The sequence below is a fragment of the Haemaphysalis longicornis genome, unplaced genomic scaffold (assembly GCF_048455015.1).
Source record: "Haemaphysalis longicornis isolate Haplotype H1 unplaced genomic scaffold, Haemaphysalis longicornis Haplotype H1 scaffold_12, whole genome shotgun sequence".
In the NCBI taxonomy this organism is placed as follows: Eukaryota; Metazoa; Arthropoda; class Arachnida; order Ixodida; family Ixodidae; genus Haemaphysalis; species Haemaphysalis longicornis.
The window spans coordinates 51,188,666-51,204,549 of record NW_027526225.1 but is presented as its reverse complement, the minus strand read 5'-3'; the positions used below and the strand labels follow the sequence as shown (position 1 = coordinate 51,204,549).

The following is a 15,884-nucleotide window of genomic DNA, read 5'->3' as shown; positions in this document are numbered from 1 at the left end:
AGTTAGGAGTGCCCCATGCCACATCGGAGGACATTATTTTTCCTAGGGACCACTGGATTGTGCGAAGAGATGTGTCTCATCTCCTACTCGGATTCTTGCAGTCCACAGGACTAAGTGAGGTGTGGTGACATTGGGTGTCTGTTATTTTAGGACTAAGTGATGTGTTATGACTGAGAGATTTGATATGGTATTGGGGACGATTAGGCGGAGCAATTGCCGGCAGCTATGCAAGGCTAAGTCCGCCCTATTCAACAATACTTACTACTACTACTACTACTTAACTGAGTTTATTTTGCAAAAGGCATTGAAGATTTATATCAAACAACTATTATAACACTCATTAAAAAAGAAGGCAGGAACGCTTAAAGGAGCCGTGCAGGATGCCTCAGTGAGGTGGGGCAGTTCCGGTGGTGTCCCCGATGTCATAGAGCTTCAGGTAGTGCCGCACCGCGCTCCAGCAGTACTCGTTCAACGCGTCCAACTGCGCGCGGCCGTCCTCGCGCGGATGACAGGAGACGCATTCCTTGACAACTCCGGCGAATCGCATGAAGTCATCCATTCCCTCAATGCTCCGGAGGCCGTCACGGATCATGGAGGCCGCCCGTGCCTCGTCCACCTTCTCCAGCCTGGCCACCTCTTCCACCAGCTCCGGGTGGTCGCGCATTCGATCCAGTGCCAGCGCGCAGTGCCTGCAAATGGGACAGCGTATTCTGTTTCAAGATAGGCAGAGAGAGAGAGAGAGAGAGAGAGAGAGAGAGAGAGAGAGAGAGAGAGAGAGAGAGAACGACCTTTAATGAAAACTGGCGATGTCAGCCGAGCTAAGATGCCTGGCTTGCTACGCCAGATGGATGTGATGACGATGATGATTATAATGTTGAAGGGGAATACATATGATTTTAACTTGTTACAAAGTCTGAACAAGACTTGTGTCTTCTAGGTTAACAATAAGGCTTTCATTGCAGGAGAGGCACGTTTGGAAGAATTCCAAGGACCTAATACGTCCCTCAGTTCTAGTTGTGCGGAGAGCGGCCGGCCATGGAAAATGCGAGAGCCACTCTTAGTGTAGTAAAGCGCGCACAGTCAAGATAGGCACATGCCGGGCACATTCAGTGCCATGTAGAGCTTTAATTAAATGTGATGATTGCCGCTCCCTGCCACTAAGCCAACCTAAGTAACACCGAACTGCTATTATTTACGAATACAGTGAATATAATTGAGCCAAAAGAATATGTTAGAGTAAAAAAAATCACGGCTTTTGCATAATTTTTTGCGCTGCTGGGGTTTGAATTCAAACCCACGCAATTCACACCAAAACGTGTGGTTCTATCCATTTGACTAGTGAGGCCAACAGCAGGGCTCTTGTTGCAGTTTCTCAAAACAATGAAAGGAGTGTTCCAAGCGAACGAGTAGGTGGCACTGCACGTTTACAGGAAGCGGTAAGGCTTGTACCCATGGGGCAATGAAATCTCCGCGACGCCGCAGTCATCGAGACGCCCGGCTGGGACGCAGGTGTTGGCTTGGTTAGGGCCCAAGGAAGAAGCACCAAACACAGTAGCGCTGAACTAAGAAATTCAGGTGGCTGTTCAGTTCAGTACTATTAACAATTGCGGCTTGGCCTTTGACAATACCAACACGTCTTGGAAAGATGGGACTGAGGCATGTGTGAGTGGTTTGAGCATGCCAGTTAGAGGAGCACAGTAGGGCAAGCGACAAGGTTACGTTTCGCCTAGATTTCCCCCCTGCTTGGCGATGCCAACACGAGTATGCGTTGAGTCATATAAGGCAAGAGAGAAAGACGCAAAATGAGGATCGTGATAATTACAAGAGGATTCATTGACAGATTGATTGTAGGGTTTACCGCGCCGACGCCAGCAGGTGATGAGGCGTGCCGTAGTGGAGGGCTCCGGATTAATTTTGACCAACTGCAGGGGATCTTTAACCTGCGCCGAAACCTCGTACACACTGGTGTTTTTGCTTGTCACCTCCATCAGAAAAGCGGCCGCGGCGGCCAATTACAAGAGGACACGTTCGGCTGTTGGACACTCAAGGTTTTACAGTCAGTACAACATAAGGAACGCTAGGTGTCCTGAAAATTTTTCTCTCCCAATGAGAAAAGGCAGAATATCACTGATGGACCATCCTTGTGAAAAAATATACGCTGTTCGTTTAGCTGCCAAGGGTTACCAACTAGCTCTTCGTTCTTTGGCACAGCGGCGGGGGGTATACTGGCTGACAATGACCTCCGGGATCGGGGAATCCAGTGAAGCAGTGTTTTGCGCTAGTTGGTGAGCCCGGACAGCTAAACGAACAGCACATATTTTTGACGAGGATGTCGCTGCCAGTGTGTGAGAAAAGTTATTGTAATGTTACATGTGGAAATGGTTACATGATCCAAACGGATGTTCCTACCATAATAGATTCAAAAGGAAATAAAACTTGACTGAACTCAGTAAGTTTGAGCAAATTGTGCAAATCGAATTAGGTGGATAAAAAAGCACCCACAACTACACGAGGACCCACAAGACAATGCACGCATTTTTGAACCAGCAATTTCAGGTGCTCGCTTGCTTGCTTAACTATATAAATATTTTCCCGGCATTCTAGATACAGGTTTTCCCATTTTATAATTGAATCCCGCATGCCATACTGCGTTGTGTTAAAATGTGCCACCATAAACATCAAACACGAAAGCAATGGAGGCTGCTGGGATATTGACAGATTAAAAAACCATTATGCCATCTCTATCGCAATCGCGGAAAGAACTTGATCATCTGTCGTCACGTGTCCGACACAGAAAGTGAAGTGCAAGACAACAGCAAGGCACAGGATTCCACCATTTGGGTTCTTTACTGTAGTGACCATATCGGTGTGTCACTCTCCAAACAAAAAATCGCTCGTGAGAAAAGCTTCATTTTTTTATTGTGATAGTATGCCCGTTGGCATAAAATACTGCGTCACAGGTATAGATTAACCCCCGTTTCGCAAAGAAACTCAAGCAGGGAGCGATGATGCGGTCCCCAAATCCACCGATGAAGGTCAGGTGGTCTGCCAGGGTGGAGGCCTGTGCCTCGGAGGTGTCTTGTTCTCGCCGCTTCCAATGAAGGGCAAGTCCACAGCACATGTTCAGTGTCCGCCTCTTCGGCAGGAGCCGTGCAAAAGGGGCAGTTCTGTGCGAACGGGGCATGGTAACGTGGTGGCCACTCCTGGGTAACGGAGGGAGAGAGGGCTACACCAACACGAAGTCTTCGCAGCAAGACCTCCTCCCAGCGAGCGGGTCTGCTAGGGAGGTTCGTTCCAGACGGTGGAATAAGAGCTCGTGTGGCGCGACGAAGATCTTCTTTCCTTTGGAGAAACTGTTCTGGTGTGTGTAGTGGCAGTAAAGGCAATGGTCGTGGAATAAATGCAGTGTGGCAGGCACCATCCGCGGCAATGTGAGCGGGGAGAGTATTTCGCCGGACCCACGAGAGCCGCAAAGGGCAGGGGTACGTGTCCAGTATGTCGTGAATGTCCCTCGAGACAGCTGAGTTGTTATTTACTTGACGTAAATCACGTATGGCCGCCGTGGAGTCTGTGTAAATTTGTAAAGTAGTACCTCCAGGGGCTTGATGAAGTGCAGCAGTTAGTGCTTGCAAGCCGTCCCGGATGGCCGGAAGCTCGGCCAGCATAGATGGCAGGGTGCGGCGTGTTTCGTAGAAGCACGTTTGACAGGACTCAACTGGCCGCCGCACCCGGAGTGCGACCTCCACTTTCCATCGCACGAAAGGTGCGCCAGATAGATGACGTAGTCACCGATGGGCCGAGCGAATCACACCAGCTCAGCCATCGCTGCCTTGAAAGACGCTTCTCATGACGCCTGGCAGCCGCAGTCAGACGTTGCAAGCGTATTCGGGCCTCCACAGACGAGGGATCTCGGGAGGCAGCCACTTCCGCTTGTTTGCGCTGGGCCCATAGCTGTAAGAGTCGAAGGTCAGGCTTCGGCCGGGATTCCTCTACCCATGTGTCCTCACAGGCGCTTCGCAGGGCTTCCTCAACGACAGTGATGGGGTCCGGACTTGGCTCCGTGAGCATTGTGTTGATGTTATCCCGGAACATATCCCAGTTGGTTACCGTGAAGCGCCGTCGTAAGCGATGCGTCGACGTTGGGACAATGCCAAGCCTGATGGGATGGTGATCACTGCCCCAGCAGTCGGCCTTTCGGCCAAACGGGCGTGTACATCTGTCGCAAACACGTCCCTGCAAGGGACCGATGGACGGAAGACACCAACGACAGCTACTTCATCCTGTACAGCCGCCAACCACTTCCCAGGGCCCTACAACCAATGGGCAGAGTCCCTCGGTGTACAAAGTTGCCATCAAACCTCGAGAGCGATTCAACGTCCTCTCTGATCCGACAAAGACACTGAAGCAGGCGCTCGACGGATGCCTAGGAACATCCGGATTTGCTGGCTACGCATACCATAACCGAACCAACACAGTGTCTGTCTGGGTGTCGTCTCTTGAGGCTGTCCAGCAACTGTGCGCACTGGACCATATTCTTCTGTCGGCTGAAAAACAACTACCCATACAAGCGTACCTGCTGTCCGGTACTGACATCCGACGCTATGTTGTATCGGGAGTAGACCCCGGAGAGAATCCTGTAGACCTGCAAGCCAGTATCCGGTGCCCCACGCGCCAGGTTCTTGTCCGCTACATGGGAGCTGGTCGCACGTGTCTCGTAACCCTTCGCGGCCCGTTAGAGCCACCGGAGCGTCTTTTCTACAATGGCTGCGTTCTTCGCCCACGTCCCTACAAGGCCGGAGTGGTTCATTGCTATCAATGCTTCCGTCAGGGACACATGAGCAAGTCGTGCCCATTCCCTGTCACAGAACCACCACTGACAACGGCCTCGGAACCACCGGCTTCTTCGGCATCAGAGGCACTGGCTGCGTCGTCGTCCGTCTCACCGCAAGTCAAGTTTCGATGCTGTCTGTGTCGCACGGATGACCATGACATCACGGACAAACCTTCATTTTGAAGCGAAGCTTTCTACACCTCCCTGATGGTGCTCAATGTCGTGCCAAAACGCACTGTAGGAAAGTCAACTTGGCACAACGGGTTTCACAAAATGATGATGATGATGATGATGATACAAACAAACACAAAAATAACCTAACGAACACCTCAAGAAATAAACGCTTCCCGTGATCGCAATCATACCTGGGTGCATTGCGTTACGGAGCTCATGTCTATCCCATTGCGCTGTTCCGGCACGGTTGAAGCGGTCTGGATGTTCAACTTTATCTCAGGTTGCATGAAAGAAAGCTTCATGTTTTAACTCTATCTATCTATCTATCTATCTATCTATCTATCTATCTATCTATCTATCTATCTATCTATCTATCTATCTATCTATCTATCTATCTATCTATCTATCTATCTATCTATCTATCTATCTATTAACAAAGGGGCTTTAATCTTGTCAACAACAATAGCTGTTTTGCGTCTCCTCACCTTTAATAAGTATAAGAAACTCGTGCAAGGCAGCTCCGCTTGCTACAGCTGTCTTGGGCATTTGGATACTTTGGAGTCTTAACTTCGGCTTAAGGAAGTGAAGTTGACAATTTCTTCAAGACTTACTTGTGGCAGCATTGCGCAGTTTAACTCGTGTAATCCAATGTGGTTTTTCAGCGCATATTTAGATCATTTCTTAACTGCAATGTGCAGCAGAATACAAACACCAGGTATTAACTACAGCAATAACATCACACAGGTGTTCAACACATTTTTTATCTATGTCAGCCAATATGACGCTGAAAGGGACAGACAACCGATTTTTGTCGCGTATATGTTCTCTAGCTCATATGAAAGCCAGCGTTTTATATAGCCCGGTAACAACAAGCAATTTTTAAACAAACTGGCGGAAATAATTTTAATTTGGCAGCAAACTTCCTGAAATCGGAAGGGTGGCGGTTCGTAGTGTCGAAACTTGACACTACAATATGTGTCCCTGTCACGTGACCTGCAAACCTAGCAGCTACTGTAACCGCTGAAACGTTTATTTACGTATTGAAAACCTTTTAACACAAGTATTTGTACAAGCTTAAATAGTATATGTATTTCTAAACATTACTTTGAAAATTCTAAAGACACGCCGCCCGCCGCCGCTGGGTTGCTCTCACTGTGGCTAACTGAGCCACCATGCCCAGAATCAACGGGAGCGTTCAGTAAACAGACCCAGCGAAGAAGCTTTGACGATTTTGTCTGAGTCAGGGCCGTTTGTTCTGCCAAAATATTTGATTTCAGTCTCCAAATGCGCCAACGGCAGCTTAAAAAAAAAGCCGCGCCCAAGGAGAATCGTACTTCCCGTCTCCACAACGTGAAGCCAGATTCTACCTATCGTCTACCCCAATAGATGGCGCATTCGTGCAAAATAGACCCTTGCATTAAAAAAACACCTAAAGGAACAAGAAAGCCTGCGATTCACACTTTTTTAGTGGGGAAGAAGTTTTTAAATATCGTTTTTTATTTCGCATACAGACAAAAGTATGTTGCTGAGCTACTCTATATCATGGTTGCCAGCATTAGTTTTGGGAGGGACACATACGGCTCGTAGATCAGAAAATACGATTTAAAAAGTTCTAGAGCGTTATCAGCAAAACCGTATCTCGTCAAGGTGCTTTAAGTGATGCCCTTTCATTTGGGATAGAGAATGTATACTCGACAAAAATCGGTTGTCTGTCCCTTTAACACACACACTGTTTATGCGCTAATTTGACAGGTTGAACATACTAGCAATCCGCTAAATTTATCCCGCAGATTCGCTATTCTGCCATTACAGCAGATGCCAGCAAATCAGCAGGGAGGACAGAGCGAGGGGATCGGTACTCTCGAACAAACTTTGCTCATAGAAAAATGCCCGCAAATAAGACAAGAAACGATTGCAAAACATGAGAAAAGCTGACTTTCGATGAAAACTAGCTATTTTCAACAAGACTTGATGCTGCCACACTATTATGTTCTGTTATTGCAAGTCTCCAAAAACAAAAATTTCTTGGGGGCACCTAGGTCTGCTTGCTTGCTTTGATTGTGAAAGCCTGGCAATACTTATAAACAAAGTATTTACCGCTACATCGTATTTGCGTCTCTTTCTTCAATTTCGTTTCTTCGTTTCCGCATGAACGATTTCAACGGCTTTTTTTCTGCCCTGCCATGTGTCCGTTTTTTCTTTTTAACAGCGAAGCTGTCGAGCAAATAGTGTATGGAGTCCGGAGTTAATGTACCAAGAAAACGCTGAGCACTTGTGCACGCGCACCTCGAGCGCAGGTTTGTCAAGCTAAACGTGGAGAGATTGGCCGATATGGGCCAAAATAAAAGCTCCAGCATTCACCGCGTGCCTCGAGTGCACATTTGTCAAGAGTGTACATTTGTCAAGGGCCATGAAAAAAATACAAGTTTGTCTTATTCGAAAGATTTCATGAAATCGAAAGATTTCACCAGTGCTTGTATGGAAGCAAACGATGCTTTATTCACTGCGAAATTAACCAATTTAAGCTAAAATTTTGATTCTCGTGCCAAAACTAGTGTTTGAACGACGTTTGCAATGACATCATAAGAACAAGTCTTTTTGCTAAACTTGGTGTGAAGCGGAGACTGTTTTACTGTTAGTCAACATAGATGGCCCCACCACAGCACGGCAAGCCGTTTTCTGCATTTAGTTTGTTTGTGAATGTATTTAAACCTGGCTTCTTTTTGTTCATGGAGAAATTAATCGTTCCATGAAACATGCTGCTCGCTCGACAAATATGGTCCCACAAGACACTGTCGCTTGCGTCAATCGGCCAGTGTCGTCTGAGACAACCCCGAAGCCCCGCAGTGCTGTGCGTCTAAACGAAGCATAGCGCACGCAGTACCAACAGCAGTACGCATCGGTAGTTCTATCTTTATGTGTGCTTTCGTAACTTCCAGTTTGTCCCCCATTCTTACAGCTTTTAAAAGAATGTGCCATAAATTTAAGCACAGATAGCTCCCTCGGAAGGCTCATAAGCTCTGCCTAATTTGCGTTTCCTTTTGCCGACCTCCGCCAATCACAGAGCAAGATGGTATGACATCATAGGTTCTGTTGCGGGAAATGAGCTAGTGGGCCGCAACACCATTCCCTTATTTCCTAATTATGTAGCTTATTTGAGCGAAGTTTACATGAAAAGTGGTGTCAGCACAATTCTAACGAGGCAATCTTTTGAATGAACCAAACTTGCATTTTGTCTTCGCGGCCCCTTTAAGCACATTGGCCGACATCGGCGACAACAAAGCTCCAGTGTTCGCCGTATCATGGCAACACTGGCTCAGAACGAGAGGCACATCACTGCAGCGTACGCCCCTCGTTCGCTCTTCCTCGTGCGGCTGTGCGCATGCGCTGTGTACCGCAGACTTGACTGTCAAGGCTGCTGTAGGTGATCACTGATTCCACACGACCCGGCCGAATATTGTTCGCACGGCCAAGGAAGAGGCCGCGCTTCGAGAATCCGCTAGAGACGGTCTGTCACAATTGCGAAAATGGTGCACGAAAACATTGGCCAAAACGACGAGCTCATTCAGGCCCCGCTCAAAATATTATAGAGTTATTGAAATGCTACGCCACCAACGTCAACCACGATACCGCAACGATACTAAAACGCAACTTTGTGTCCGTCAATGATCCCCTACAACAGCTTCGCCGTTCAAATCTTGCGCGTGCGTGCAAGCTTCCCTGAATTTTTTCGCTTCCGTTTCTTCGTCTTGTGGCGTGAATCGCATTAGCAAATAGACTGGCACACACAAACGTTTCTCTAGTATCGGGGTTCTGCGTCGCCAGTATGCACCTGTTCTACTCACGTGACATCATTTTCAGGTGTCAGGCCGCATGCATTATCCTACAACTTTACATTTCCAATTCACAGTTTTGTCAATTTTATTATCTCCTTAAAGTTCCCAATTCCTGGTAAAAAAATAGTGGATATGTGCCTTGAAGAAAGGAACAACAGCGCCAACTTGTTCTGCTGCTCGCAACGTGCGGGTATAACACTGTGGTCAGTCTTCTCCAGTGGAGACCCTTGCTTGTTGCAGTGGCGGCCTTATTCTTGACCGGAAAACGACAGTTTTTCACTGAAGGCTCTTGCCTTAAAATCTGGTTTAACTCAACCGCAGTCCTGAGCCTATCTGGGCCAGGGGGTACGTACCTGTCACGTCGTGTTCCCCTGGCGAAGTCGGCAGCAGCGGTCAACAAGCCACGGTTGCGCCTTGTTGTGTCCCAAACTTTGAACCGGAACAACTGCTTTGCCTTTTTCAATAAATCCTGATCTGGCGCGGTGACGCTGAGGAGGTTGTAATTGTCTGCAATTCCTGTGGACAGTATCTGCAAGAAGGTGGTTTCTGCGTCACGTGAGTTTCCGGTATCCAAGTCAACCCTGCAGATGTTCTTGCTTGTGTTGATGGTGGCTGCTAGAGGATTGGCAAACACTGAGAAGTCCTCCGAAACTCGCCATACTTCGATTCCCAATTTCCTCAGGCTTGTATTTACAGCCAAGCCCTGAAGCACGGTGTCCTGCCAGTAATGCAGCGAGTCGTCTCCCCATATGCTTAGCGTGAGGGTCTTAAGGCTGCGAGTTGCTCCCAAAAATGTGGTGAGAGCTGAGAACAGAACTGGATTCGGGTCATCATCCCCGCGAAGGCGCAGGTGCATCGATGTTATGTGGCCAAGCGACGACATGCGATCCAAAAGCCCACAAGCTGCTTCCCTGTTTTCACCAGTGGCAGACAGTGTGACACTTGAAAATGCCTTGCACATAAAGCTCTCATGAAATCTTTCGATATCAAAGGGGTGGTCAAAGGAAACCTTCTCCTCTGCAGCCGTCCCTTTGAGGGCAACACAGAGTCTACCCACGAGAGGAGGATATTCTCCGTCAAAATATCCTATGTCGAGAACTCCGATGGTCACCTTCCGGAGGTTCCTCTTGCGTGGCAGTGCCTCAAACAACTCCTTCCACTGGCCCTCATCCCAAACTTCAATGGGCAGGGTGACCTGCTCAAGGGTGCGATTTCCAACGAGCGCCTTGAGGCAGCGGCCAGAATCAAGCTTAGCAAAAGCTCCCTCTAAATAGAACCCCCAATCCCTTTTTATTCTAAAGGTCTGCAGAACGCTGTTGTGCTCAAAGATCTGAGAGATGAGCTGGACATCAGCATGGCCAATTTTAGGACATGTTACGTCCACAGAAAGAACACTCCGGCTCTCAATGAGGCCTTCCAGAATGCACCCGAGCGGGAAGTGTCTTACCCCGTCAGCCAGTGTCACAGTCAAGCTTGTCAACGAGGTACTGTTCTTCAGACATTCCGTGAGCGCTGCCTTTGCCGTGGGTGGGACACAGGCAATGACAGAACCCCAAAGCACAAGTTCCTTCAAGGACAAGCTTTGCCCAACTGCCATGAAAAAGTCGTCCAAGATCGAAAAATCGATCCATGCACGCGGAAGCCTAAGGGCTGTCAGAGACGTCGAACCTCGCAGCAAAGTGACAAGCTCGGCAATCATGGCCTCTGTGCCGAATCCACACTCGAGCTCCAACAGATGTGGCAGAGAGAGAACGGCAGAAACTAGATCTTTATCAAGGCGGTCAGACAAATCCGCAAGCTTCACACTTGTGATAGACTCACTTGCTCGAATGGCATCTACCAGGAGCTCACCAAGGGAATGGACTGAACCGAAGCCACGCAATTTGACATGCGTCACACAGCAGTGGGTCTTGAGAAGCCACCACACATGCTGCGTAGCCTGGCACTGCAGTTGCGGCGAGCTATGCCTCTCACGTGGATCGTAAAGTGACACAATGAGTTTTCCAGCTGTTCCTGGCATCTCTCGAAGCCGCCAGGAGAGGGGCCAGAGAAACCTGTTCCAGGCCGACAGGTGTGCCACGATCTGACAGGTGGTGCCCTCGGATGCCGAGCAGGGAAGCTGGTAACTAAGGCTTGGACTGGTAAACCATCCATCTGGGCTCTCCAGGTTGGCTGGGGAATTGGCTCGTGCACATTCCCAATCTTCGCCCGGCAACTCCTGAGTGGTCAGTGAGTCTCCTGAGGAGCTCCCAGAGTCTGCAGTGAAGAAACAAGTAAAAAATAACTATATGTGCATTTCTGGCACGTTCAGAATTTCGCCTCTCAATTGTTAGCGGCCACACCCTTCCAAGGCCATTCAGATCTCTCTGCGGATAAAATATCGCCTTCCGCTTCACGGCAGCTGTTTTTCACCATAGAGAAACAAAAGTGCGGCTTCCCAAAAGCGTGCACTCACTAAAAATCTGCACCAGAAGTGGAAACACCAGAGTTTTAGTAAATTATTATTGTTTCAATGTTAGCGTTACCGCAGGCCGGATTTTCCATTTTACCACTGAAAACGGTAGGACACGTTTTGGCCCACCGTTAGTGGTTTGCGTATTCCAACCACCCTGGCACAGGTAAGGTCATCTGATGAATTAGTCTCAAAGCAAATCCCGCATAATTTTGTTGCTCACATTTATTTGCTTTCACCTAAAATAGCTTGAATGTTTCATTTTTCCGATGAAACATTCACAACAACTTCAGTTGTTATGACATTACTGTAGCCATGACCTGAAGAGCTATAAAAAAGAAAACATGGTGGCGCCATTCACTGAGTAGAGAGGGAATCAAGTGAACTTCAATTTACGCTCGCGGTAAATATTTCGGCCAGAAATAAGTAAAATTCGTAGTAGTAATTACTGAATAACCTACAATGCCTTGCCTAGCACAATTTCGTAAGCGTAAAAGCACTTTCCGAGTTCAGAAACTTATCTGAACTATCTGAGGCGGGCGAGGCTTAGCACAAGTTGGGATGGCCATTTTGCACGCCCATTCGAGAAAAATAGTCGTTTGTCGTGCTCCTGTTCATTATTTATCAGAAAAAACGTAATAGATAACATCAACCAAGAGTATTTTTATCGGCTGTGCCAAGCAGCAAGCATATGGAGCGCACTGTTTTTGTTGTGCTCCAGATGTGAGGACCGTTCGCGGTAGCTCTCCTGCATGCGGAGTCGACTCCCGGAAACACGGTAACGTAAACACGGCCCTCAAACGTTTGCTGTACGGTAAGTTAGGGCAGTGGTTCTCAAATGGGGGCCCCCGGACTACAGAGGGTCTGCGGTCCGCGAAGACTCCTCCAAAACGTTTCCGCCCGCCATTCTTTTCTTCATTTTGCCAGAGCTTACTGGCAATGCAAAAAGTTGGCTTCGCCGAGTGGCCTGTACGTTTGGTTTTTCCGCGTAGCACGTATTAAAACATCTGCTTATTGCGCAACACGCCAGTTATGAACGAGAACACAAAAAGGCAGAGAAAAGGCAGCATATGGATGTCCGGAAGGCTATTCAAGAGCAAATTGTTTAACATTATGACACGCATCGTCATAAAATTCAGACACAAAAGGCGGCCATCGAATAAGTGTGTGGGCCACGTAAGTTGCACGAGAAAACTGTTTGACATTATGACACCGGTCAACATACATTTCATCGTGGCGTCCCCCATCACTTTCGCAAGCCCAAAAGGGGTCCCCGGTGCACCCATGGCTGAGAACCACTGAGTTGGGGAATGTGAACGGCCAAAACAGCACACTGCATAGTTTCTTCGGGATAACAAAACCTGGGTACCTGACATAAGAGGTCTGCCCAGTGCCCATGTCGACGGAGCCTTCGGAATTTGTACTGTCAGAAAGAAGCGCAATGCTGCACGTCACCGTCGGCGAGACGATTCACATTTCAACGAAGCACGTTTAATGACTTACCTTCTTCGGATCCAAGCGTCATTTTCGCCACCATATGTAAAAGTACGATGCCTTATCTCGGTTATCTCCCCTACCGTCGTTCACTTTCACAACAGAACATTACTGCACTCTGCAGTGACGGTGTGACGGAAAACGTAAAAACGGCACCAACAACCACAAAGGTGGTTCGCAAGAAAGGTCTCAAATCTGCCGTTGCAGCTACAGAAACAGAAATACGACCAATGTCGACCATGAATACGAGCACTATGGTCCCGAGAAATATGAGCTAGTCTGCCGTCCGCGCGCCTTCTCTATGGGGAGGCGTGTTCGCGCCGCTGATTAGAGTTCCTCTATATTCGCTCTTTCCAGCGACGCTAGTGACGCCACGCGGAATTTGTCCGAAGCCGGGAGACGGTGATCGGCGGATCTGCCCCTCCGGCGGAGGCGGCAGGCGGCATCCGTTCGGCCTCGCAGAAGCGAAAGAAAAATAGTAATCGCAAGTGTAGTAATCTACAATGCTGTATAAATAGTCGGAAAATATAGGCTGGCTCATAGCTGCAGGTAACTGAATGAGTTTTGGGACTCACTGGCGCCTGCTGCGGAGAAAAACGGAAGTCTTTCGGACCCACCCATGCGGACGTGGTGCCTAAATTATTGTTCACTCAATTATGGCTGCCACATTCATAAGTTCTTTGCTGTGAGGGCGCCGACTTTGTAGGCTTTTTTGTATAACCTTGTGATCATCTTTCTCGGGTACGGTTAACATTCACTGCCGCATAATGAGTCAACCGACCTTCGCTTATCTGTGGTTAAATTGGCTCAATTCCACTGCTTTCAAACATATAAGCAGCAGAGGCTGTCCGATCGGCTTGCTTTTATTTTCAATAAAGAAACAAGCGCAAACTTTTTCCACGCGAAGGCGAGGAGCAAATGTGGGGATGAGTTTATCGATTAATGACTGAAGACATAAATAATTATATCGGAGCAAGATGTTTTAGCAATGACAATATTGTAGCTGGGTCTAGTAGTTCAAATGCAAGCTGTTGAATCGATTTATTAGCCCCCGTTTTTCTTTGGTAATCAGCATCGACGCATTTTGAAATTTTAGCTGAAATTTAGCTTTCTCCGGATATGCTTTTCATGTTCGTGTCGCATGCAGAGTTATCGGATATCAGAATTACTGGATATATATTGAGTAACTCTGATTGGATATTGAGTAACTCTGCACGCATACAAGGATATATAGTTCAGCGAAAAATTACGAAAAAGACATGGGGGATGAAACTAACCCAAATTCTCTCGTGAGATTCATGAGAGTCGACAATTTCGCGCAAATTTTCCGATGTTGCGCCGTAGCAGACGCCCAGAGGCTGGTGCATCCATCGCTGCCGACCCAAGCGCCCTACAAACGCAGCGGACTGATGCGAAAAGACGAAGCCGCCGCCACCACTGATCTCCACCAGCGTTGCTAGATGGCGCTTCGAGCTCTCCGGCGCTAGAGTGGGGTGAGCCTCATTTCACACACGATTTCTATGACACCCCCTCGCGCTCCTGTCACGTGATCATAAAGGTCGTGACGTCAAGACCAAACGTCACGTGACAAAGATCGTTTCGTTGGTTTCGTCACTTTGCCGTGCGCGTTTTCTCTACGTTGGCGTCGGCGTTTGTCGGTTCGGTGCTATCCGCGTTTGGTGTCAAGGGCGGTTATTTAAAACAAGTGCAGCGTCGATCTGCAAAATAAGCGAGCGAGAGTGAGGGAGAGCTATTTTCCCCTTGTTTCCGTCGTTTCGTGGTTTCGGGCGTTGCGTTCGTGCCTGGCGGTCGATCGTTCCGAGTGCGCGGCTAGCCTTGCGCGCCGGGAAGCTGACGCCCACATGTAGTAGTTATTAACCTTACCTTACCTGTTCCTGCTTCTAGCTCAGAGTACTAGAACAACGAGAAATTTCGCAGCTACTTTGAAGCGGTGGCTAAGTGTGAAGTAGCTGTAGGTAATGTTTCACAGGCTTGAATTTGACGTTGTTCTAACGACAAATAACGGCATTGAAGCCCAAAACAGGGTGCTCAAGGCCCACTATGTCAAAAGTGCGCGTGGAAAGCTGTCACTGACGTCTCGGATCGCAGCCGTTGTTCGTGGCTACCTTTCGGACAACGAGAAAAGGTTCCATGAGTCGACGATGAGGCAGTCGTCACTGTACAGACAGTAGAGAGTTTTAGTACAGCGGAAAGCACCACTTTAGCGCGCCCATTGCGTTAGTGGGCACGGTAACTGTCGTGTAACGAGGCGTATCCGCTGGCGATTGCGGCGCGCAATCGTTAACGCCTGTAACAATTTTTGTGGAGACTTTGTGCTAAGCCCGCGAGTTTTAATTGCACAGAGGTGCAGTGTCCTGGTATCTGTACAACAAAGTGCGAGTGGTCTTGTGTTCTTTGATTTCCATATTAGTCCACATTGAATTGTTTACCTGTGTATATATTAGTTTGTCTTTCAGTATGTTATTTGAATTTGAATGTTTGTACACCGACACGTACCTGAGGCCTGCTCTCAAATAAATTGGTGTCTACTTAACTATCCTGTCTCACAGATCTGTAGCATTGCTGAGAGCAATTAAGTGGCTTATAAGCTACACCTTAGAAAGACATAATGAATGCTTCACACTGTTAAGGCAGAATTACAGGTACAAACAAGAAGTCGGTCAAATAAACAATAAACTACCTACCTGCAAGATATTGCTTTTATTGCACTTTTGTTCATAAAAATATTGTTTTTTTTCTTTTGTTTCAAGTGTACTTATTGAATTCTAATTTTACTTTCGCAGTTAATGGCCTTTTTGTACATTTGCTGATTTTATATTATATATTTTGTTTTACATAACCTGTGACATAGTATTTATGCCAATGGGCATACTATCGCAATAAAAAAAATGTGGGGTATGCTTGCTGTCATTCTAACTCTGCCTGATTAATGTGAAGTTGTGATGTACAGCAGCGGCAACGAAACATCCCAACTGTATGCGCCATAATGCAAGTATGTTTGGTACAAAGTTTGTTTACAGCAAGGCATTTTCAGCTGCTGCTGACACACAAAAAAATGTAAAGTTCCTTTCAGGCC

The 15,884-nt window shown here is 47.7% G+C and overlaps 1 protein-coding gene across 1 annotated transcript; it reads right to left on the bottom strand.

Moving 5' to 3' along the window:
- Positions 1 to 291: 291 nt before the first annotated feature.
- Positions 292 to 14,199, bottom strand: LOC144162639 (uncharacterized). Its single transcript, XM_077693256.1, has 3 exons — positions 12,797 to 14,199; positions 9,195 to 11,097; positions 292 to 689 (listed from the first exon to the last, which is right to left on the bottom strand). Exons 1-3 carry the CDS (start codon positions 12,828 to 12,830, stop codon positions 386 to 388), a joined length of 2,241 nt encoding a protein of 746 aa, XP_077549382.1. The 5' UTR covers positions 12,831 to 14,199; the 3' UTR covers positions 292 to 385.
- Positions 14,200 to 15,884: the final 1,685 nt, after the last annotated feature.

What these genes read in the sequence shown, in the direction of transcription:
- LOC144162639 (XM_077693256.1), bottom strand. Translation starts at nt 12,830, where the DNA reads ATGGTGGCGAAAATGACGCTTGGATCCGAAGAAG. An exon ending in GACGCTTGGATCCGAAGAAG is followed by an intron (nt 11,098 to 12,796) that starts GTAAGTCATTAA and finishes TCTTCACTGCAG; the next exon opens with ACTCTGGGAGCTCCTCAGGA. An exon ending in AGGGGAACACGACGTGACAG is followed by an intron (nt 690 to 9,194) that starts GTACGTACCCCC and finishes TCCCATTTGCAG; the next exon opens with GCACTGCGCGCTGGCACTGG.